The 22705-nt window shown below is 44.0% G+C and overlaps 1 protein-coding gene across 2 annotated transcripts in view; it reads left to right on the top strand.

Moving 5' to 3' along the window:
- Acvr2b (activin A receptor type 2B) overlaps nt 1-22705 on the top strand; it is a 32823-nt gene that overhangs the window by 3689 nt on the left and 6429 nt on the right. Inside the window, exons 2-5 of one of the 2 annotated variants that reach the window (XM_047531473.1) lie at nt 20913-21120; nt 21453-21562; nt 21747-21874; nt 21958-22101. In XM_047531473.1, the coding sequence (XP_047387429.1) occupies nt 20913-21120; nt 21453-21562; nt 21747-21874; nt 21958-22101 (590 nt within the window). Of the gene's footprint in view, nt 1-20912; nt 21121-21452; nt 21563-21722; nt 21875-21957; nt 22102-22705 lie in introns of both variants that reach the window. The other variant, XM_047531472.1, reaches the window with a different exon arrangement.

Below are 22705 nucleotides of genomic sequence, written 5' to 3'. Positions count from 1 at the left end.
GGTTGCTCTTTGGGAGAAGTGGAACCCTCTCTCGCTTCTTAGAGGCCCTAGATGATGTGAGACACTTGTCCATTTTCTTGGGTCCTGCAACTGGGGGAAAACAGAAAACGTAAGAGCCAGAAATCCATGGCCTCTTTGACCAGCTAACTTCTGTAGCTTACTCTTCTGCAGGTCTTTCTGGGTGTCAAAAATCCCCTAAATTCCCTGAACCAGCCCTGGCACTTCCACCTAGGGAACTCCTTTGCAGGGAGCCCAGCAAAGAAGACCTATCCTACTCCATGGTCCTTTTTGTCACAAGCCCCTCTGAGAGTCTGGTCTAATACATTGTTGCTCTTCCCCCAGGAAAATGCCAACATATGTGCATGTGTATCTCTGTGTGCATATGCACATTTGTATGTGCACACCGTTTTGCACCTTGATGAGGCTCAAAATTCTGGTTGACTTGCATGTAATTGTCCTCCTGAAGGGCAAGAAGTTATACATTGAGCCTGTTCCTGCCTTGCTGCCTCTCCTTGCCCTATGAAGGCCACTGGACATCTCCTTTCCTTCTGCCTCTTGTGATTGCCCATTGTTCAGATTCCTTTGCTCATCTCTTCCTCTTCTACCAGGAAACCACCCCACTGATTGCCTGTGCATTCAGCCCCCTACTTGGGGAGCTCAGTAGTGCAAATGGGAAATAAGAGGGGCATTGAGTTAGGAGTTTAGATCCACTTGCAGATACTGAGCTGTCACCATGGACTGGGATCTCAAGGGTGAAGGGGTAGGAGCAGGTCTGGTTAATACCTTTGAGAGTGAATGAATAGGCAGCCCTGAGGCAGGGTCCTGGCTGCATGGACCTCCTTATCAAACAGGTTTTCTCAACTTTAGACACTACTGACATTCCAGACTTGATGATTCTTTGTCGTTTGTGGGTAATGGTGGTGGGGATGCTATCCTGTGTACTACGGTTGTTTAGCAACATACCCTGGCCTCTCCCCATTAATTCTAGTAGCTCCTTTCTAATGGTGACACTCAAAAAAGATATTGCTAAGTATCTTGAGGGCAAAATCATTCTCAGGTTGAGAACCAGTGGTCTAGAATGTTCTCTTGCTTTTAATGAGACAGACAGTTGGGGGAGATGGAGCTAATGGTTGCACCTTCATCTTTGTTCCCTAGGATTCAGGCAGGATTGGAGGTTGGATTCTTCTCAAAACCTAGGAGATTCCTGCTTGGATAAACCTGGACAGTGTGTGAGAGTTTGGTTGAAATTAGTAGATCGTGTATATTGCTTGCCACTGAGGAGAATCCTGGCGTCCTTGAGTTTTCCCAGAAGTGGTTCGGGTTTCAGGGAGGCAGCCGTTGTGGGTGGCCAGGCAGCTTGCCTGCCTGCACCCGCCCACCCGCTCTGACTCTGGCCATCGCCTTGAGGCTGGCATGAGTGCCTTTCTCTCCCGCACGCGCAGAATGTCAGGAAGTGCCTGTTGGTGGGGCCTCTCCTCCTGCCTGGAACCCCCTCTCTGCTCACCTGGGAGCCCCACGAGCCGAGGCTGGCCCTGTCTGCCAAGAGGAGCACTGGGGTTGTAGCAGGACGCAGGCATGCCCTTTCCCCCGAGTGGGCCTGCTGGGTGGCGCTCTGAGGGGCCACAGTGGCTGTGGGCCTGGAGCTCCCAGGCCGGGGACACCAGGGCAGGGGGGCAGCCTCTCCCCAAAGGTATGGGTGCAAGTCTCTCCCCTCTCCTTAGGGTGTGGTGGCCAGATGGAATCTGAGGACAGGGCCAGGCTTCCTCCTCTGGACTTGGGGAGGTGTGGGCAGCACTGCCTGAGACAGGTGCTGGTACTGGAGGCAGTGGTGGACATGGTTGATCTCTAAGAAGGCCTATGTGTGGGCTGGGCAGGCTGCCGGCCCCTGTGGCTGCCCCAACATTTATTTTCTACTCCTCCCCTCTCCTCGGCCCTGCCGGCAAGGGGCCTTGGGGGAACTGCTCCTTTCTGACCTGTAAACTCAGCGAGACACAGCTTGCTGCACTGGGAGCTAATTTCAAGCTGGACCTCAGGGTGGGAGGAAGCGTTGTTACAAACCTCAGTTTCCAAGCACTCCACATCACTGGTGTGTGGAGTGTGTGCCGGGGTGGAGACTCATAGTGTCTTCTCTTTTACTCTTTCACAAGGAGATTTTGTTGCTTTCCTGGAATTCTTTGTAGTCTTTCCCTTTCCTCCCATTCCATTGCCAGTCTTTTTGTTCCAGAACAAACACTCACCCCTTTTCTGGGCTTCCTTTTTGGTCTCTGGTTCTCTACCAGACTCCCAGGTCAGTTCCAGCCCCAGAGGTTCCTGCTCCTCAAGGTTCTGTGGGGCTGCCCCTGGGTACCAGGTTGCTGGGTGAGGAGATGCTGCTGCCTCTTCCGGGTCTTTGTTTATGGAGGTTGTCAGTGGAATCTCCACCTAAGACAATGGTAGGTACTGGAAATCAGCGGATCACAAAGGCTGGGATTGTTCTGGGGGTCAGCTGTGCCTCCTTCTGGCTCAGGATCAGTAATGACTTCCTGCTCTGGACAGTCCCTGCTTTGCCCTGGTTATTCCTATCTTGCTGTACGTATACATGTGCCTTTTTCATGTCCTCTTGGGGACTGGCAGCTCCAGCTGGCTGTTTTCATTCATGGACGTGTGATCCATGAAAGCCTGTGTTGGAAAAGAAGCCTGACCCACTGGCAGATTTGTGGACCTGTGCCCTGGGGAGTATTGTCTAGAGGGGCCTGTGCTCCTCAAAAATGGGGCTTCTCCTTTGTGACTAGTTTCTGGGCTGGAGCTAAGGTGTTTTGTGAGGCAAGCTTATGCTCCTGTTTGCAAATGTGTTCCTCGGCAGACTATTTCAGTTCCACTCTGACAACCAGGGAGGCTAAAATTAGTTCTGAGGAAGGAAAAGGAAGACTGGTTGGTAACCCAAGCCCTTGGCTGGAGGATGGAGGAGGCTGCTTCCCTGGATCTGTGACTGAACATTTCAGAGGATGTGACCAGACCAGCTGTTGTCTGTCCATCTGGGGAGAGAGAGGGGTCCTTGTTTGACTCTCTGACCTGAACCAATTAAAACAGGAGGCTGACTTGGAACCTGACTCTTGAGTGTCGATGCCAGGATGTTTCTTTCTTTCAGGCTAAGCAGTGGTGCATAGTGTTTTCATGTATGAGGACAGTGCTTTTTGATGCCTAGTATCACTGACAGCCTTCTTTCCTTCCCACCTTCAACAGGGATTCAGAAAGCATGCTTAGGCTCTCAGAGCTTTGGGCTGGCAGGCATAAGTTCAGACCTTTATTTGATGTACTTTTGAGAACTTCCCATCTAAGTTTGGAGTGGTCTTAGAGGGGAAGAGTCTTGTGGCCCAGGCCTCAAGGAAAGGTTCAGCCTCTGCGTGGAAGACATAAAGATCAAGGCTCATCTGCTCTGTGACTTAGAAACTAGAGGGACAGAGGATTAGAGAGGTAACTTCTAGTTTTTCTTCTTATCTGCTGGCCTTTCCTCTGACCCCTCTAGAGGCTTAAGGGTGGATCTTGCAGGGCCATAAGAAAGTAGAAGAAAGGCTCATTCCTCATTCCTCTACCCTCTCAAACCTCCCCTCACCCGAGGGTCTCCTAGTTAGCTGCTCTGGTGTATAGCTGGGAGAGGAGAAGTCACAGTGGCCCTAATTTCTTTTCCCATTTTAAATTTTAGTTGAATATATAACATACATTTACTCAATTGCAGAAATTAACAGTTAAAACCAGGGTCTCTTTTACCACCTTTGTACCCCTCCAAAGGTAAGCCTTTTAAGGTAATGTATATTCTTGTATACAATGTATTATTCATGTGCATCAACAGGAAGTACTTAGAGAAATGGAGAGGTTTTTTTTTTTTTTTTAAACCTAAAAAGATATCACTCTTTTTCAGGCACTTAATTGAAGTGTAAAATTACAGAATAGTGTAATTATGGATGGAGGTGTGGCTCAGTGGTAGAGCACATGCTTAGCAAGTACAAGGACCTGGGTTAATCGCCAGCACCAAAAACCAGCAAAAAAGAAGTGAGTGCTCCTAAGAATATTCACTAACTGAATACATCTATGTGATAAGCGTCCAGATCAAGAACCATGTTTATCATACCTCTTAAACCACCAGCCTCCCCTCTCTCCCCTGCCACATCTCCCCAGCTTTGCTGGGATTGAAACCCAGGGACTCCTGCGTACTAAGCACATTCTGTCCCACTGAGATACCCTGGCCCCCATGCGTCTTGTGTTCATTCCAGTCGCTGCCTCCAGCCCTCGAGGGTGATTAGTTTCTTGACTTGCACCAGCATAAATTAGTTTTCCTGTTTTTGTACTTTATATGAATGAACTCATACATGTGAACTATTTTTTGCCCATCTTTTGTTCACCATTTCTTTGATCTTTGATCTTCATCTAGTTCCCATGTCTTTTAAAACTCAGATCCATTTTGTCAACCTTTAATACACATAGATTACTTTGATCTTTTTAATAGCTGTGTAAAGTTGCAAAATTTAGATATAGACTACATTCTATCTAGTTTCCTATTGATGAACACTGTGCATATCATTTATGCAGATTGTTTCTTAGAGATGACAAAAAGAATAACTTCTGGGTCATTTGAAGTGTATATTTTATATTTTACTAGATACTGAAAATGGCTAATTATTACTACTACTGCCACTACTGTTGTTATTACAGGTGATGGCAGTATGTGTGGAAGTTAGGTGAGATGGCAGTTGGCCCTCTGTGGCAGTCAGTGAGCAACCTTCTAACTCTTCAGCCCACCTCCTCCTGTAACGCCTGATGATAGAAGTTGAACTAGTCCTGCCTCTTGAAGTTTCCTGATAGGAGAGGGCTCACTTCCATTGGCTTACTCTCTGAGGAGAGTCTGAGAGGCTGCTCTCTTTTGAGTGTCTGAGTACTGTGCCAATGAGGGACAGCACAGTGGACCAGCTAGGGTGTGCTGGTCTGGGTTTGGGGTACACATGCATGTGTGTTTCTTTGATCACTTACCGTGCTCCTTGCTGCCTTACCTTTGAGAGGGACTAAGTTGTTGACGGTAGCCAGAGAACTCTGGGTCACTAACAGTAAGTGCAATACATTTGACAAAATCCTGGCTTGGTAAGATTTTAATTTTATATATGGATTATGACAGGAGGGGCTCAGGTGAATTTCTATTCCTGGCTGATTGTATGACTTGTTCCTTTGTACAGCACTGTATCATAGTGTGCTGAAGAAACGGGGAGACAGATTGGGATGACTGGTTCTTTAACGCCACCCCCTGCCCCCCTGCATTTCTTAGTCTCTATTCAGCATGTTGCCTACTCTTTCTCTACTATTGTCCTGGGATTCCTTGAGTTAGCCCACTTTTCAGACCCTGCTCATGGATTTAGATGACACTGAATTTGTGGAAATGTTTCTAATATGAAAAACAATTAGTTTGCCTACATTATTTAGGTGATGTGTACTGTTTGTACCTTAGTCTGCTTAGGTTGCCATATTAGAATACGGTAGGTGACTTAACAGAAACTTGTTTTCTGCCAGTTCTAGAGGCTTGAAGTCCAAGATTAAGATTCTGGCGGGATTGATTTCTGATGGGGCTCTTATTTTTTTGGTTCTGAGAATCAAGCCCAGGGGTTCTTAACCACTAAGACACATCCCAGTCCTGTTTTATATTTTATTTAGAGATAGGGTCTTGCTGAGTTGTTTAGAGCCTCGCTGAGTTGCTGAGGGCGCATTGAACTTGCAGCCCTCCTGCCACAGCCTCCTGAATGGTTGGGATTACAGGCATACATCACCCGCCTGGCTTCTGGTGGGGTTTTTTGTCTTACAGGTAACCACGTTCTTGTTATGTCTTCACATGACTTTTTCTCTATGCACACTCCAGAGTCTCTCAGAATAGTCCCATTGAATTAGAGGCCTGCCTTTATGACCTATTTAACCTTAATTATCTCCTCTAACTACAGTCCCATTGGAGGTTAGGGTGTCAACCTAAATGACTTTTGAATAGACACAGTTCAGTCCATGACAGCTTAAAACAGTGAAGTTGTTTGAAAGTGAATTGTTTTCCTCTGAGTTATGTTTTGGAATGATAGCTTACTTTTTTTCAAAGCTTTGCTCTGGGTTCTCTGTTCTTTTTGAACACATTCTGTTGGAAATCTTATATATGCTGGTGGGTTCGGCTTCTGTGTATTTATAGATATGTCCTTGCAAGAAGTGAGCATATTATGATCCTGAAAAAATGTCTAGAAGCTGAGTAAAAAGTATTTATGGAGTCTTCCTCTTCTGATAATCAGAACCAGCCTCATTTCTGAGGACAGTTGGAAAAACAGATAAACTAAAGAAGACTTCTGATTGAAGGCACTGTGCAGCTGAGAGAGTAGACTTATCAGGCCAGGATCTGTGTGAGAACAAAGACCCAGGGTGATGACTTTGGGGTTTGGTTTTTTTTTCCAGTCATTCATAGGGGCAGTTGAGAGACTGAGCTTTATATTTGATAGCCTTGTAGGGTTAGGAAGACAGGAATTGAAGTTCTAAGCAGATGGTGGGTATAGTTAACCCCTCCTTTTAGGTTGGAACTCCAAAGACCAAGGGGTGAGGTAGACTCCAAATCAGTTAAACCGTAAAGTTGGATTAAAATGTTCTGGGATTAATGGTATCTTTAACGCCTGACAGAAGCACATGTAAAATCTTTCTGCATTCTTGTCCTCACACTTACTTCAGTAAACAATTTGTAAATTTAGTGACTGGCTGATGATTTGAAATAAAGAGCCAGCAGAAATATCACAGTTAAATCAGGCCTGGATGAACTCCAGATTGGAATTATCATGTACATATTTTAAAGTAGCATTGCTTACTGTGGTTAAGGAGATGAACCAGTGACAATTTCAACAGAGAGGAAAGATCTGTTATAGAACTGATGTGTACAATAACAGAAATTAAGAACCCATACATGATTTTATCAAATTAGGTGCAACTGAAGAGAGGATTAGTGAATTGGATGGTAGATAAGAAGAAGATGTACTGAACCGTGGAGAGACAAAAGGAAGGATGATACAGAGAAAGAGAAAACAGAACAAAGTGATAAGGTCTAAGATCCAGGCACTCACAGTCACAGAAGTAAAGGAGAGAGAATAAGGTAGATCAGACAACAGTTGAGAACTTTCTAAAACTAGTGAAAAACAAAGTTGTAGTTTAAAGAAGTCCTGCCAGTCCCAGGTAAGATAATAAATAAAACAGTCTACACCTATTTCCATCACAGTCAAATTTTAAAAACCCTAGGTGGAAAGAGGATCTTAAAAGCAGCTAGTAAGAAAAGACATTAAAATTTAAAGAGTATAGTTATATTGACAGCTAACTTAACAACAGAAAAAATGGAAATTGGAAGACAATAGAACAGTAACTTTAAGCCTTGAAAGAAATAGCTGTCAATCCAAAATTATATCAAGTGAAATTATCGTTCAAGAATGAAGATATCAGGTAAAGAAGGTAGTTTTTTCCCTTTATTTTGATTATGTTTTTAAAAGGTAATTCTTGGACTGAGGATGTGGCTCAGGAGTAGAGTGTTTGCCTAGCATGTGTGACTCACTGGGTTCAGTCCCCAGCACCACCAATAAACAAATGAATATTAAACATGGATGCAAATGTCTGCATTGAAAAAAAAAGAAGGTAATTCTTTAGGCCAAAGGAAAATGATCCAGATAGAAGGTCAGATGTAGAGAGAAATGAAGAGCAACAAAAATGGTAAATATTCAATCCTTGATTGTATGAAAAGAATAATGTGATATTGAATTTGAAATACAAAAACAAAGTTCATGGCAACAGCTTTGTATGTGGGAGTAGAGTGAAAATGGAGTTAAGTTGTTGTAAAGGTTCTTTTTGTCTCGGAATAGGGTGGAGGTACCAATTAATGTTAGTTGGCCTTTTATATCCTAGGCAAGAACTCTGTCACTGATCTACATCATAAGCCCTAATATTAGATTTTGATACGTCAGGAAAACATGCTCTTATCTCCAGGGTAACCACTAAAGGATAGAAAGAACTTTCAAGCCAAAAAATTGGGACAAGCAAAGTAATAGAGAATTCGTCCTGTTGAAAAGAAAGCAAAATAAGTGAGGTAAGAGAACATAGAACAGGTGGGATAAATAGAACTAATTACTCTAATGAACATATCATGTAAAAATCCTTAGCTGTTCACAAGTAGAATGCAGAAATATGTAAAAATTAAAATACATTATAACCACATTTTTCTTAATCCGAGGGATACATTATAACAATTGAAGATTAATCTAATCCACCAGGTTAACAGTAAAGGAGGGTGAGCTATATGATGTAGGTGTAGAGAATCCTTTAATACTTAATCTTTAGTAAATCCTCAGAGTAGAGCAATTGTGAAATACAAATAACCATCTATATTGATACTTAAGAGGAAGAACAAAGTTGGGAAGTAGTCTTTCCAATAAAAGTCAAAAAACATTTATGTTCTCTGACATGATATTTCATAGACATAAGAACTTGTTTCATTGTTAGGAAGTTGTACTAACCGGTGAGACTACACAAGGGAAATAAGTTATCCATTTTGATGTTTCAGTGTTGTAAAATTTCATATTCTCTCTCTAACTTATATCAACATAGAACATTTATTGCCATCAATTTATTTTCAGCCTGTCTAGGTGAATTTTAAATTTCAGATATTGTGTTTTTCAGTTTGAGAAATTTCATTAGGTTCTTCTTTTTATTTATTTATTTATTTATTTATTTATTTAATGTCGTGCTGAGGATCAAATCCAGTGTCTCACGTGTGCCAGGCAAGCACTCTACTATTGAGCCACAATCCCAGCCCTTCTTTATTTTTTATAGGTTCTGTTTCTTCTCTGAAATAACCCATCAGTGCATTTCATTAGAACACATTTTCCTCTCTCCTTTAGAGTACTTCTAATGCCTTCTTTACCATCATTGCTAATTTCAGCATCCAGTTATTTTAGGACTGGTCTCCAATGATTTTGTTTTTTCTTGAATATGGGGCACATATTCCTATTTTTTATATAATCTTGGCTTGTATCTGATTATTGTGAATGATAGTTGTAGAGACTTTGGGTATGGGTCCTTTTCTAAGGCATGATTTTGTTCTTTTTTTTTTGGTTTCATGGGTAATTATACTGACTGAATTTTTTTGTAGTGTGCAGGTACTGAAATATTGTTCAGTTGCTGGAGGCTGATTTGGTTGCTGGAGTCTTGAATCCTGTGTAATGCAGGCATCAGCCAGCCATTTGAACTGAGTTTACATGTTGACAGTGGCTCCTGGCTGGCGTGGGAGAAAGAGTAACACTCTTTCTTGCTCCTTACTCTGAATATACCCATCACTTATCTCCTATGTTTGGATCTTTGAATTTTTTTGTTTCCTCTCTCCTTTTGATGGTGCACATTCTTCAGTACATTTTGAGAAAGGGTAAATAGGAAGTAGATTTTGTAATCTGTTATTTTCTCTTTTCTGCCTCTGCCTTTCATCAGTAGTTACCGAGTATGGGATTGTAAATAGGAAATCATTTCCAAATTGTGAAGATACTTTCCATTGTATTCTACCTTCCAAGTATTGACTACTGGGTTCAAAGTCAATTGGATTCTGATTCCTTATAAGTGAAGATTCTCTCTTCCTAGATACTTATTACAGAATCTTTTCTTGTCTTCACTATTGTGAAATTTCACATGATAATCCTTGGTGGAGACCTGTTTTCATCCACTGTGCTGGTCATTGATTTCATCTTCTTCCTCTTCTTCTCCTCTTCCTCCCTCATTCCATTTTTTTTTTTTTTTTTTTGGTACGGGGATTGAACTCAGCAGCACTTCACCACTGAGCCACATCTGCAGCCCTTTTTTGTATATTATTTAGATACAGGGTATTGCTGAGTTGTTAGGGCCTTGCTAAGTTGCTGAGGCTGGCTTTGAACTTGTGATCCTCCGGTCGCAGCCTCCCTCACTCCTTTTTTTGGTACGCAGCATTGAACCCAGGGCCTCACACATGCTAGACAAATACTCTTACCACTTCTATATCCCTACTCCTTTAACAATTTTTATTTTGAGGCAGGGCCTTGAAAAGTTGCTGAGGCTGGCTTTGAACTTTTGATCCTCCTACCTCAGCCTCCTGAGTGATTGGGATTATAGGCGCCCACCACTGTGCACAGCCATTTTCGTTTTCTTGTACTGGAACTTGTTATTTAGGTTTTGGACTTCCTGGACTGCACCTCAAAAAAACCTTGAATTTTTTTCTCTACTGTTTTCTATATCTTTGTATGCTTGCTTTACTTTTTTGATGACATTTCTTTAATTTTATCATCTAATTCTTCTGTTGATTTTTCATTTCTGCCATTGTGTGCGCATGTTTGCGTATGTAAAATCCCATGGATGCATTACCTTTTCTCTTTCTTTCTTTTTTTTTTTTTTTTTTTTTTGGTGCTGGGGATCGAACCCAGGGCCTTGTGCTTACAAGGCAAGCACTCTACCAACTGAGCTATCTCCCCAGCCCCCTTTTCTCTTGATAATGATATAATTACTTTTACATTTTCTTCTCCTTGCATAGTCTGTTTTTTTCCAAATTGTCTTTTTTTTCTACCTGTTTTTATCTTGGTTGTTCACTAAGTGGCTTTTGTCGAGCTATTCATATTTAAAGACGAACCTGAATACCAGTTGAAAACTCTGAGCTCTTGAGTGAAGCTGGCCAATGGTCTGGGGATTGGATTGGGCTGGTTTTGGAACTAGTAAGATTCCCTGAAAAGTCTCTTCTGATTTTTTTCTCTGGAGACTGCCAACATGCTAGAAGCCATAGGGGGAAGAAAGCCAGGGTATTGTATCTGCGTTTGGTATGTTCTGTGTTTCTCCTATTTCACAGTGTGATTTGGTGCCCTCAGATTTGCCTGCTTCTCTCTGCAGAGGCTCTCTGTTTTATCATCTTCAGAAAATGAACTTCATGTCCCTGCTGGTTTGGGGTGGGGCAGCCTCCCACCCTGAGTGATGGTAGGACTTGAGTGTCCGCTTGTTCCATACTAGTTGACCCTTCCGTCTTTGGACTCTTCCAGAGACATCTGGTGTCACAAATTCCCAAGCGTTGTGGAAATCATGTTGCTTCTCATCTTTCTGTATAGTCAACATTTAAGAATCTGTGTGGATAATTACTTATTTATCTGCTTTCCAGCATTGAAATTTCATTTCTGTAGTTTTCTCCTGTTCTTGTTCACATGGGTTTATTCCTTAGACATTTTTTTTCTTTGCTGTAAAGTGGGATTATAGGAGGGAGTGAAAGGAAATGTTTATGATCCTTGTCCTTTACCTATAAGCTGTCTATCCAGTGTTCTTCAGGAATGACAGGGAATGGAGAAAGACGTGTGCTTCTGAGAATGGCCCTGGCCACTCCTTCTTCTGTGGGGGGAGATGGTGCCAGGGACTTGTTTACAAAATCCAATCTGGAATTGACTTGAGGTGACCTGGCTTGGTTCCTTGTTTCTAGGCTAGGCTTTGGAAGGCAGATGGGGCTCCTCCTGTCATCTTGGAAAGTGCTCCTGGGCTTCGACTCCTGGCATTAAATCAGCTGAAAAGCCTCATACAAAACATAGGAATGCTAGAAAAGCTATAATATCCTTTTAAAATGCATCTAGATGGCCCATTTGTACGAATAAGGGAAAAACAAAAATGTGATAGGAGCTAGACTGTGTGCCTCAACTAATTGAAATTACTTACTCCCTCGTCTTTGCCCATCTCTATATAATTTAGAGACGTAGGTTTAGTAGCTGTGTTAGGGTCAGGACATAAGATTTGGAATTGGGACTGAAGCCTTCACATCTTCAGACTTCCAGGCTTTTTACCTTCAGTATAAGTGTATACTAGAAGAAATATCCTTTTGTTGACAAAGAGACTAGATAATTAATTTTCTTGGCCTAAGGTGATGGGGAAGGAGCGAGGTTAGGTGTAGTTTCCCCTGAGTGTTTATAACCATAGGCCTGTGTGCACATGAGCTTGGAGCTGAAGTTTATATCAGTCTGCTCTCTGGGAAACTCTAAATTGAGAAATTAAAGTGGTTCCAAATTGGTAATTGGGAGTTTGGCAGAAGCAAAAAAATATAAATGATCTCTGGAAGGTTGCCCCCTCAAACTTGGTCTCACAAAATATTCCCACAGTAAAGGTTCCATTGAACATAAGCTCATTATCCAAAATTCTAAAATATGTGAGGAAACTACCATGAGTGAAAATCATCAGAAATAAGAAATGTCAGAAATAGACTTTCAAGAAGTTAAATTATGGAATTATAAGAAGGAATTAGAAGTATGACAAAGAACAAAAGTACCACAATAGATGAGGAAGTTTTTTTTTTTTTTTTTGCAGTACTGTGTATCAAACCCAGGGCTTTGTGCATGCTAGGCAAGCCCTCTATCACGGAGCTATGTACCACCAGAACAAGTTTTGTCTTTTTAAAAAATAAAACTTAGAGAAATGAAAACTAGAATAGTTGAATGTATAAATTAAATAGAAGAGCTAAACAGAAGATTAGACACAGTGAAAGAGGCAATTAGTGAATTGGAAGATAGCACTTAAGGAATTATCTATAATGGCATTTAGACAAAATTGGAAAACATGAAAGCAGGGACATCTTAGTCTGTTTTCTGCTGCTATAACAGAATACCACAGACTGGGTAATTTTATAAACAATATGAATATAGTTGGTTCACTGTTCTGGAGGTTGTGAAGTCCAGGAGTATGGTGTTGGTATTTGGTGAGGTATTTGTTTATGATCCTTGTCCTTTATCTGGACAAGGGATTTTGATATAGTGGAAGGGATCATAAGGAGAGAGAAAAAGAGTGGGGATCTTTTATAACTCACTTCCAAAGATGGCTAACCCACTCTGTGATAATGATATTAGTCCATTTTTGAAGATAGCCCTCATAGCTAATCATCTCTTAAAGGTCTTCTCAGCTTTGTTACATAGGGGATTAAGTTGCCAGATTTTGAATTTTGGGGGACACATACAAACCACAACAGTGTAAGTTAAGAGACTGGATGGAACAAGAAGGTCTAATTTTCGTGCATTAGGGATTTCATAATCATAGAATAGGGCAATGCAGTACTTCAACTGAAAATAGCCATGAGTTTCTCAGAATTGGTAAGTGGCATGAATCTTCAAACTCTAAAATCATAGTGAACCCCAGTTAGTATAAATTTAAATATATCCTTATACACATTCCTTATAGTGAAACTATAAAGAGAAGAAGTAAGAAAGTAGCTAGAGGGGAAAAGACAGATTATCTATATAGTTAAAGTGTAGTGGATTTTTAAACAACAATAGTGGAAGTCAGAAAATACCACTAAGTAGTATTTTCAAAATGCTGAGAAAAAATGACTTGAATCTAAAATTTTATGTTCATTTTAAACTGATATAGGAAGAAAGATAAAACATTTTCAGAAAGATAAAGGCCCTTCTATTTTTTATGTAAAAATGGATTTTAATGTTATGTACAACTAAAAAGAACCAATAAAAAATAAAAATAAAAAGTAGCAGAAAAATTATAAATTTGAATAGTACTAATCAAAATGTCTAGAACCTATGCAGAGAAATATAAAATTGCACTAATGAAAGGCTCTTCTATTATCAAGTGTCTTCTGAGGGAGTACAAAGGTCTCAAACAAGGACAGAGGTGCAGGAACGAATGGGTGAGCAGACAAACTGATGAATGTATGGACAAATTAACAAAATATTAACTATGCTACAGATTGAATGTGTCCTCAGAGTTTATGTATTGGACACTTAGTCTCCAGTGCAGCAGTATTGAGTGATAGAACCTTTAAGAAGTGGTTAGGAGCAGGACATGGCGTTGCATACTTGTAATAACAGTGACTTGGGAGACTGACACAGGAGACGCACAGATTCAAGGCCAACCTTAACAGCTTAGTGAGGCCCTAAGCAACTTAGTGAGACCTTGTCTCAAAATAAAAACCAAAATGGGTTGGGGATATAACTCAGTGGTAAAGCGCCTTTGGGTTCAATCCCCAGTACCAAAAAAAAAAAAAAAAAAAAAAAAAGTGGTGGTAGTAGTATTAGTAGTAGTAGTGATGGTGGTGATTAGGTCACAAGGGTCTGTCCTGATGAATGAATTAATGTGATTTCCTAAGAGTGGGTTTGTTATCCTGTTAGTGGGTTCCCTGTAAAAGGACACATTTGACACCATTCTGTCTCTTGTCCTTCCACCTTTTGCCATGGGATGGTGCAGCAAGAACACACTCCCCAGATATGGGCCCTCGACTTTGAACTCTGAAGCCTCTAGAACTGTAAGAATAAGTCCTTGTTCATTATAAATTACCCAGTTTCAGTCTGTTATAGCATCAGAAAATAGTCCAAGATATTGTATAAAACAAATAATATCTTTTCTTGGGAATTGGGTAAAGAGAACATCAATAACATTAAATACTGAATGCGAGTAATAGATTAAATCTAAGTTGAAAGGACTTAAAATGGAAATGAAATGTGTAACTTTCAGACCAGAAATGACTAAACTATAAAATAGAGGGACTGGGGAGATAGCTCAATGGTAGAGTACTTTCCTTGCATGCTTGAGGCACTACTACCAAAAAATAGAAAAATAAATTTTAAAAAAAGGGGAAAAAAGAAATATAAAAAGATAATCTTATGTGGCTCAATGGAACACTGTGGTTTCTATGTGTGGGACCCTGGGTTTGTACCCCAGTACCACAGAAACAAAACAAAACAAACAAGAAACACAAATTGAGGTAAGCAGTAGAGAAGAAACAAATCTACTTAGGCAGTTGTCAGATGTAATGGGATTATTCCCTCATTGAATCAGGGGAAATAAAACAGGCAGCATTGTGGGTTTTTGTTTTGTTTTTATGGATGTTTCTGGAGATTTAACCTAGGGTTGTCCTACCACTGAGCAAAACCCCTAGGCTTTTTTCAATTTTTTTTTTGTCATTCATTATAATATTCATAAGGGTTTCAAATTATAAATAATCAAAATATCAAATAACAGAATACCTTAAATTATAGTAAACCCACTGAAAAGTCCACCAGATTGTCACTAAAAATAATGTGGTAAAAGCTTATAATATTAATTATATCACAATTATATCTTTTTTGCCATTAAATTTTTAAATTTATTTTTAGTTTGTTCTAATTGGTTATACATAGCAGTAGAATGCTTTTTGACACATTGTACACATATGGAGCACAACTTCTTATTCCTCTGGCTGTATTTCATTTTGATTTTGAGACAGGGTCTCTCTCAGTTGCCCAAGCTGACTTTGACCTTGTATTCCTCCAAAGCAGAAAGATTTAAAATAAAAATTGGAAAAGATCAAGAAAATACTAACCATAAGAAATGTTAATAGCTATGATAGCATCAAATAAATGGACTTTTTGACAAAGAATATTACTATATTACTATATAGTAAGAAAAGTTTATTTTCAAGAATATATATAAAGACTTTATATTAATTACTTAAAGGAAAAATGACCCAATAGGAAAATGGAAAAGGTTATGAACAGGCAGTTCTCAGAAGAAGTCAGTGATCACAGAAAGATCAGTATCAGGGAAATGTAGATTGAAGCCACATTAACGTTTCACACTCTGCCAGGTCACTGAAATTCAGGGTGAATGAGGTTGTGACTCAGTGGGGACTGTTGGAAACAAATTGGTACATCCCCTTTGAAGAACGGTTTGACTGTTTAGCGGGTTAAAGTTGCTGAGCTGTTCCAACCTGTGTGGATATATTCTGGGGAAATGCTCACACATGAATCCAAGGTAGGACTTACTAATGTTGCTTACATCAACAAACATAAATAATCTAGGAGTCCTACAAGAGAGTGGATAAAGGTAAGGTCACACAAGGAACTCTTACATGGTGCTGAAAATTCTGCATTTTGGAACTTTAGAGAGGGAGCAGCATATAAATACATGCACTCTAGAGATGGGCTGCCTGGATTTTAAGTCGTTGATACTTGGCCTTTTGTACCTAAGTTTTCTTATCTGTAAAATAATGACTCTGGGTTGTCATGAGGATTAAATATTATTCGAAAAATGTTGAGCGTAGGATGTGGCAGGAGCTATGCAATTGATAAATAGATATCAATCTGGATGGTTTACAAAAGAGTCTGGGTGTCACTCACAATGCTTGGGCATGGTGTGTATGTGTCTGGATATCTCTCATGGTCTAACCTTCCCCTTTCCCCCTCCCCTTGTAGGTTTTTGGGTCCTTCCTCCCCATCCACCTTGACTCTGGTCCTTGGGAGGTGGAGGGGATGCTACTGTGTGCAGTTTGGAAGCCCTCACCTTTAGGTCTCCTGGTCCTCCTTGGCTCTTCTGAAGGGACCTGCTAGGGCAGCATTTGCTCAGTAAACTCGGGCCTTCTTCCTAGGGGCACTGACCCAGGGAAAGGCTGCTCCTGCCTCTGGGCATCCGTGGAGGCTGGACACGAGGGACCCTAGGCCACTAAAGTCATCCTTATTTAGCCTTCTGGGGCATGGAGGCACCTGGGAGGGTGCTTCTCGCCCAGCTGGCCGGGGATGACCTGAGGTAGGTAGAGTGGTGAGGGGTAGTTTCTTACCACCTACACTGACCATATGGGTGAGGCTGGGCGCCTGCTCCCTGTTGAGGTAGCTGCCAAGGGGACTCCAGGAGCCAAGAATGCAGTGGTCTGCTGCATGCTGGGGTTCATAGTTGTGAGCGATGTTAGCTGACTTGGGACACTCCAAGCCAGAGCTGGGGGGACCCCCAGGAGGCACGGTCATTCCAGCTCTGAGCCACCTTACCCATTTCCCATTTATTCTCCCTCCCCGTTGCACTCTGAGCCCTTCACAGGCAGTACCTGACATTTCCCTCTGTTCTCCCCAGGGCATGGTGAAATGTGTCCAAAGCCCACTGGGTCGAGCTGCTTCAGAGGGGGAAGAACCTCCCAGTGTTTGTCCTAGAGCATTGAAACTGATCTGTTTAGGTCCCATTACCTGGAATGTCAGTTCAGAGCAGAACCTGCATCTTAAGCTGACTGTGTGCGTGTGTGTGTGTGTGTAATTTCTGGGACTGAAGTTTTTTTCTCCCGTGCCTGGATAGAGGATTTGGAGAGCCTAGATTTATTTATTTATTTTTTAACTGCCAGGGCGTGGGCATAAGGACTGCCTCTTAGAGACACTCAGACTTGTATACCTGGTTCCTTTGGAGACCAGCATTTGAGATGGTCGTGGCTCAGGGATGCAGCAAGTCCTTTGTCCTGGTGTCTGTGGGGGATGTCCCCTTCAGCACCATAAGACAACAAGCATGAGGGGGGCCTGTGCCCCCCTATCTTGGGAGACAGCTTCCTCTCTTGTCAGGAGGGGATGGTAGGCTAGGGTAGGGAAGCCTCCTGTGCATGAGTGCCCTGCCTCAGGGGTGTGGGCAGCAGGCCTTCATCTGTTAAAAAGCAGAGGTGTGTGGTTGGAGTATTGCCAGAGGCTATAAATAGCTAAGTGTGTGAAGAAACAGAACCAGGGAGAGGAGAGGAAGCCCAAGGTCTCTGGGTCTCCAGCTGGCAGCAGAGCCTGGGTGTGGTGTGGGAGGGGCACGGAATATCACTTTAGCTCTGAGTGCAAAGCTCTCATGGGCCTACTATGACTTGATGGGCAGGGGTCTGAGGGGTTGGGTTTAAGGGATTCTTATGGGCAACAGGGAAGTTTATTGCTGTGATACAGTGACTGGCGGTCAGGCCCTTTGGACCACTCTTGAAATGCAGACATGCAGTAACTCATTCAGTTCTTGTAACAACCCTAGGAGGTAGATACTGTTATTTACCCCTCTTAGAGTAACTGGTTCTATAATGTACCCTTGGGCACACAATGTCAAAGCAGGATTTATAAAGTCTGACCAGCTCAAAACTGTTGTTTTGCTGGGTTGCCTTTAAGAGGATCTGGTTAGATGGGGCTCAGGTGACATCTTTAAACTTTGGGTCCTTCCTGGAGCCTTGAGATTTGGAGTTCTTGGTCCTTTCCACTTGGGTTCTGCCTGTGGTAGTGGCCAAAGGGGTTCTTGCCTGACAGTGGCTTGGGAGAGAGGAGCTGGGCCAACTTTAGGCCACTCTGTTGGTCTCCCTTGTTTAAACTCCTAACTCTGAACAGGGGAGCTTATTGCCTATTGACCTAACAAAAATGGAAACTCTTGGGCTAGGGGTGTAGCTGAGTGGTAGAGCCCTTGCCTAATGTGCATGAGGCTCTGGGTTTGATCTCCATTTCTGGCAGGAAAGAAAGAAAGAAAGAAAAAAAAAAAAACCAGGGACTTCAGACTGAAGCCATCCCTCTTTCTTGTCCCCTTCTTTTGAAATCTTGCTGTAACCACACATCCTACACCCTCTGTCCTTCTGTGTATCCATCCATCTATATGTCTGGAACTGGTTCTAGGACTCAAGATGGGCAAGGGCCCTGCTTTCATCAGTTTTCCAGTCTTGTGGAGGATGCGGCATTTGTAATGCAATTGTTGAGCACATTTGGTATGTTTTATTTCTTATATAAGTGTTCTTTATGTTAACACTGTAATTTCTTCTTGGGAATTATTTTTGGTTATGTTCAGCATATACTTTTTGGGTGTCTGAAATAGTCTTTAAAATAAGAAAAGGTGATTAGCCAAGGGTGGTCTATTAGGTGCTAGAGGAAGCATAAGGCCAATGGAAATATAGTTTGCCTGGTTTTAGGGGAGAGGCCAGGGCCGAAATCCTAGGGATAAAGTGGGGAACATCTTACAGCCAGAGGTGGTAACGGGTGCTAAGCCTGAAAGCCCAGCACATTCAAGAAACTGGCAGTGTGGTATGACTGCAGAGAGGGAAGAAGATGGGAGAGTGTACAACTCCTCTGCAGCCCAACTTGGAGGCTTTCCCATAAGTCTCAAGTCTCCCCCAACTAGAACTGCTATTGTGGATGCAGTGGGGCCTCAGGTTGGGGAGAGGAGGCCTGTGGACTGGGGCCTTTGCATAGCTGAGCTTCTGGATGCTGTCGCAGGTGGGCAGGTGCCCCCGTATTTGCTCAGTCTTTGATCTTCTGTCTGCATTGGGTCCCTCAGCTTCTCCTCCTAAACTATAAGCCTATATTTGAGGAAGGGTCTGACTGAGGAGAATCAGTGTGCACCCCTGTGTAAGCCCCCATGTGCACCCTGAGGCCCTTTTTTGAGGGCCAGACTCAGTCCCAGCTGCCTGGCTTGTCACAAGGCCATGCTTTTTCTTTACAAGTGTCAGGGTCTAGGCCACATAGACTTGGATGGTCAGAGCTATGATTGGACATTGTCATTCTGGTTGGGTGATATTTTGAACCTGTGGGTCTTACCTGGAGCCTTGGAATTTGCTGCTTGGCCCTGGCCAGCCCCCCTAGAAGGACCTTTTATCACTGCAGGAAGGTAGGACAAGGGTGAGCCTGAGCAGAGTATGCTGCGCCTGTGGCCGAGGGGCTCCTCCGCTGGACAGCCAGTTGGCATCCTCCTCACTAAAAGGGCCCTGGGAAATCAGTCTATGGGCTGTGCTAGAACTCAGGGCAGTGCCTTCTCCAGGGTCAGGTGGGCTCCCTTTTCCTTGCCTGCCTTTCCTGCTGCCAACGAAGTCATGCTGCCAGTGGGCTAACTGGTGACTTTTTGGGATTAACTTTGGCCCCTTCTCCTCTTTCCTGTGGTGGGCATAGTTGTGTATGTGGGGGAGACTGGGGGAGCCCAGCCAGGGGCGGTGATAGGCCACTGCCCCACAGTAGGCCCAAGGAGTGTAGAAAGACTGGGTGCTGTTTGCTGCTGGTTTCCTCTCGGATATCTTCATGGAGTTCTGGCAGTGAGCCCTTCATGTGGATGCCCTGTGATGGGGCCACAGCTGGTACCCAGACAGAACCTCTTCTGCCATGTGCATATTCTTTCCCATCCCAGGGCAAAAGAATTCATGGGGGAATTGGGGCCTGAGCTAGGACTGGGACTGGGAGTTATCTTGTAGGGATGGTAAAGAGATGGATTTGGTAAATGTTTGAGGCCGGGTTTAAAGGAAAGCCTTTGAACAGGCAGTTGGAGGTTAAAGCAGTTGACCACCTGGGTGGCATTTCTTCAGGAGATAGAACGAGGCTCAGGAATGGAGAGGGTATGTATGGGGGTCATCATCAGGGGCCAAGCCCTGCTGGGAGATTGATCTGTGTTTACAACTTCAGCCACTAGCCAGCCCTCCTCCTGCTAGGGGCACATTTCCCTGGTGGTGACTCTGGGAGCCTTACCTGTGCAGACCTGATTATCTTTAGACGTTCTGCAGCACCAGGTATGGATGCTGGGTGCAGAAGGGACACAGGAGGGTCCTTGTTCTCTTGTCGAGGACACACCAGCTCAGTCTCCCTAGGGGGTGGGGGTGCTGTAGTGAGCAAGGAAAGGTGGAGACAGGGCCACAGGAAGCCATTTCTCCTTATAGTTCCTCCAGATATAGTCCTAGAGGTCTGCATCAGTATCTCCTGAGATAGACTAGAAGGTTAAAAATGGAGATCCTGCCTCCGTTCCCATTGGATAGATCTGGGCTGTGGCTAAGAGTGTGTTTTAATTATATGCTGTAGCCCTGCCCCTGCACTTACAGTAATTTTTCAATGGGGCTTTCGAGGGCTCCTTCATTAATCCTGGTACTGCAGGGAAGCAGCCCACCACCAACCAGCCTCGCACTATTGATGCCGCCTTTTGTGCCTGTGACTGGCTGCTTGTCCATCCTGCATGTCATTAGGTTTCCTTCCTTTCCCCCTTGCTTGAGCCTAGGGCAGCTGTAGTGGGAAAAGTGAGCCGGGGCTGGTGCAGGCTGGCACCCAGTAAGCTGAGGTGTTGGATACAGTGGTAACATGGCATCCAGTAGAGGGGTTTGGGACAGTAGCCCTTTGGGGCACTCAGCGTCTGTTCTCTCTGGGGCACAGGTTCAGGGCGCGGGGAGGCTGAGACACGGGAGTGCATCTACTACAATGCCAACTGGGAGCTGGAACGCACCAACCAGAGTGGCTTGGAGCGCTGTGAGGGTGAGCAGGACAAGCGGCTGCACTGCTATGCCTCCTGGCGCAACAGCTCAGGCACCATCGAGCTCGTCAAGAAGGGCTGCTGGCTGGATGACTTCAACTGCTACGACAGGTACTGCAAGGCTCGCGCTTCTCTGCTGAAGCCTGCCTACACTTGCACTGCCCCTGGGCCCTGAGCAGTGAAGGGACTCTTCAGGTGGTGTGCAGGCTCCCAAGCTCTTCTGCAACTGTGTTTGCCCCCCTCCGGCTCTGAGGAGGGGTTTCAGGGTGCATCAACTCCTAGTGGTGTCTCCCCAATTTTGGATCATGCCTTAGGATAGATGGGTTCACCTGTCCTGCTGATGTTGCCCAGGAGATGCTCTGTCCGTAGGGAGGGGTTTGGCTGGGCAGGCCTGGGAGAGTCTTGCATCCCCTATCGATGTAAAGAAAGCTCTCTGCCTTCAGGCAGGAGTGTGTGGCCACCGAGGAGAACCCGCAGGTGTACTTCTGCTGCTGCGAAGGCAACTTCTGCAATGAGCGCTTCACCCACTTGCCAGAGGCTGGGGGCCCAGAAGGTGAGGGGCCAGTGGGAAGAGGGCACCTGACCCAGCAGACTTGGCCTCTCCTTGGCCCAGAGTGCTCAGCTCTGGAGCTGGATGGGGGAATGGCTGCAGGGCCCTGTGAAGGTGTGGGAGTGGGCGGGCTATGTGACGAAGGGCTCCGTGTGTCCCCCAGTCACGTACGAGCCACCCCCGACAGCCCCTACCCTGCTCACGGTGCTGGCCTACTCGCTGCTGCCCATTGGGGGCCTTTCCCTCATCGTCCTGCTTTCCTTCTGGATGTATCGGCATCGTAAGCCCCCCTATGGCCATGTGGACATCCACGAGGTGAGACAGTGCAGTCTTGTGGAAGGGGAGAGGAGGGGAAGTGAGGCTAGGCCAGTACTGGTTAAGCCTTTGCTTTCCGCTAGGACCCTGGGCCTCCACCCCCATCCCCCCTGGTGGGCCTGAAGCCACTGCAGCTATTGGAGATCAAGGCTCGTGGCCGCTTTGGCTGTGTCTGGAAGGCCCAGCTCATGAATGACTTCGTGGCTGTCAAGATCTTCCCACTCCAGGTGAGTGAATGGGGGACTCCAGGTCATCTTCCCTCACTGTGGCCTGAGCTGAGACTCTTCTACCCAAGGGCAGTCCAAGCCTTGGACACTGGTGGGATGAGAAAGAAATAGCCACACCGGAAGTTGTCACCTATGTTACTCTTGACTGTGTGGGGATTGCATTTAGCGGTGAAATTGCATTGAAGAACTAGGGCAGGGTTTTGCCATACCTTGATCTTCTCTGGTATCTGGGTTTTTGTCCCCCGCCCCCCTTCACTTAGGAATGCTTTTATAGAAACAGTAAATTTTGACTGTAGCCTGCAGATATATAAAATCACTCGGGTCTATAAATAAATGTGTGTGTATGTGTTTAATATATTCATGGGTGCTCCACAGTGGGTTTTTGTTCTTGACGTCATGATTTGCTCAGCAACTCTGGACACTAGGCTACCCCATGCATTTGCCTAGGACACTTAGCAAAGCCTGGCTTGGCTGTGCCTTTCACTTGGTGGGTGATATGGGGCAACTCACTTCCCATCTCTGGATCCCAGTGGTCTCGTTTTTAAATTGTGGCTGGTGTTAAGTGATCGGAGAGGTTGCTGCTGGCCTAATGCTGTGTGGCTCG

Source organism: Sciurus carolinensis, chromosome 17 (assembly GCF_902686445.1).
Source record: "Sciurus carolinensis chromosome 17, mSciCar1.2, whole genome shotgun sequence".
Lineage (NCBI taxonomy): Eukaryota > Metazoa > Chordata > Mammalia > Rodentia > Sciuridae > Sciurus > Sciurus carolinensis.
The sequence above is the reverse complement of the archived record's forward strand: the minus strand, read 5'-3'. Positions and strand labels throughout refer to the sequence as shown.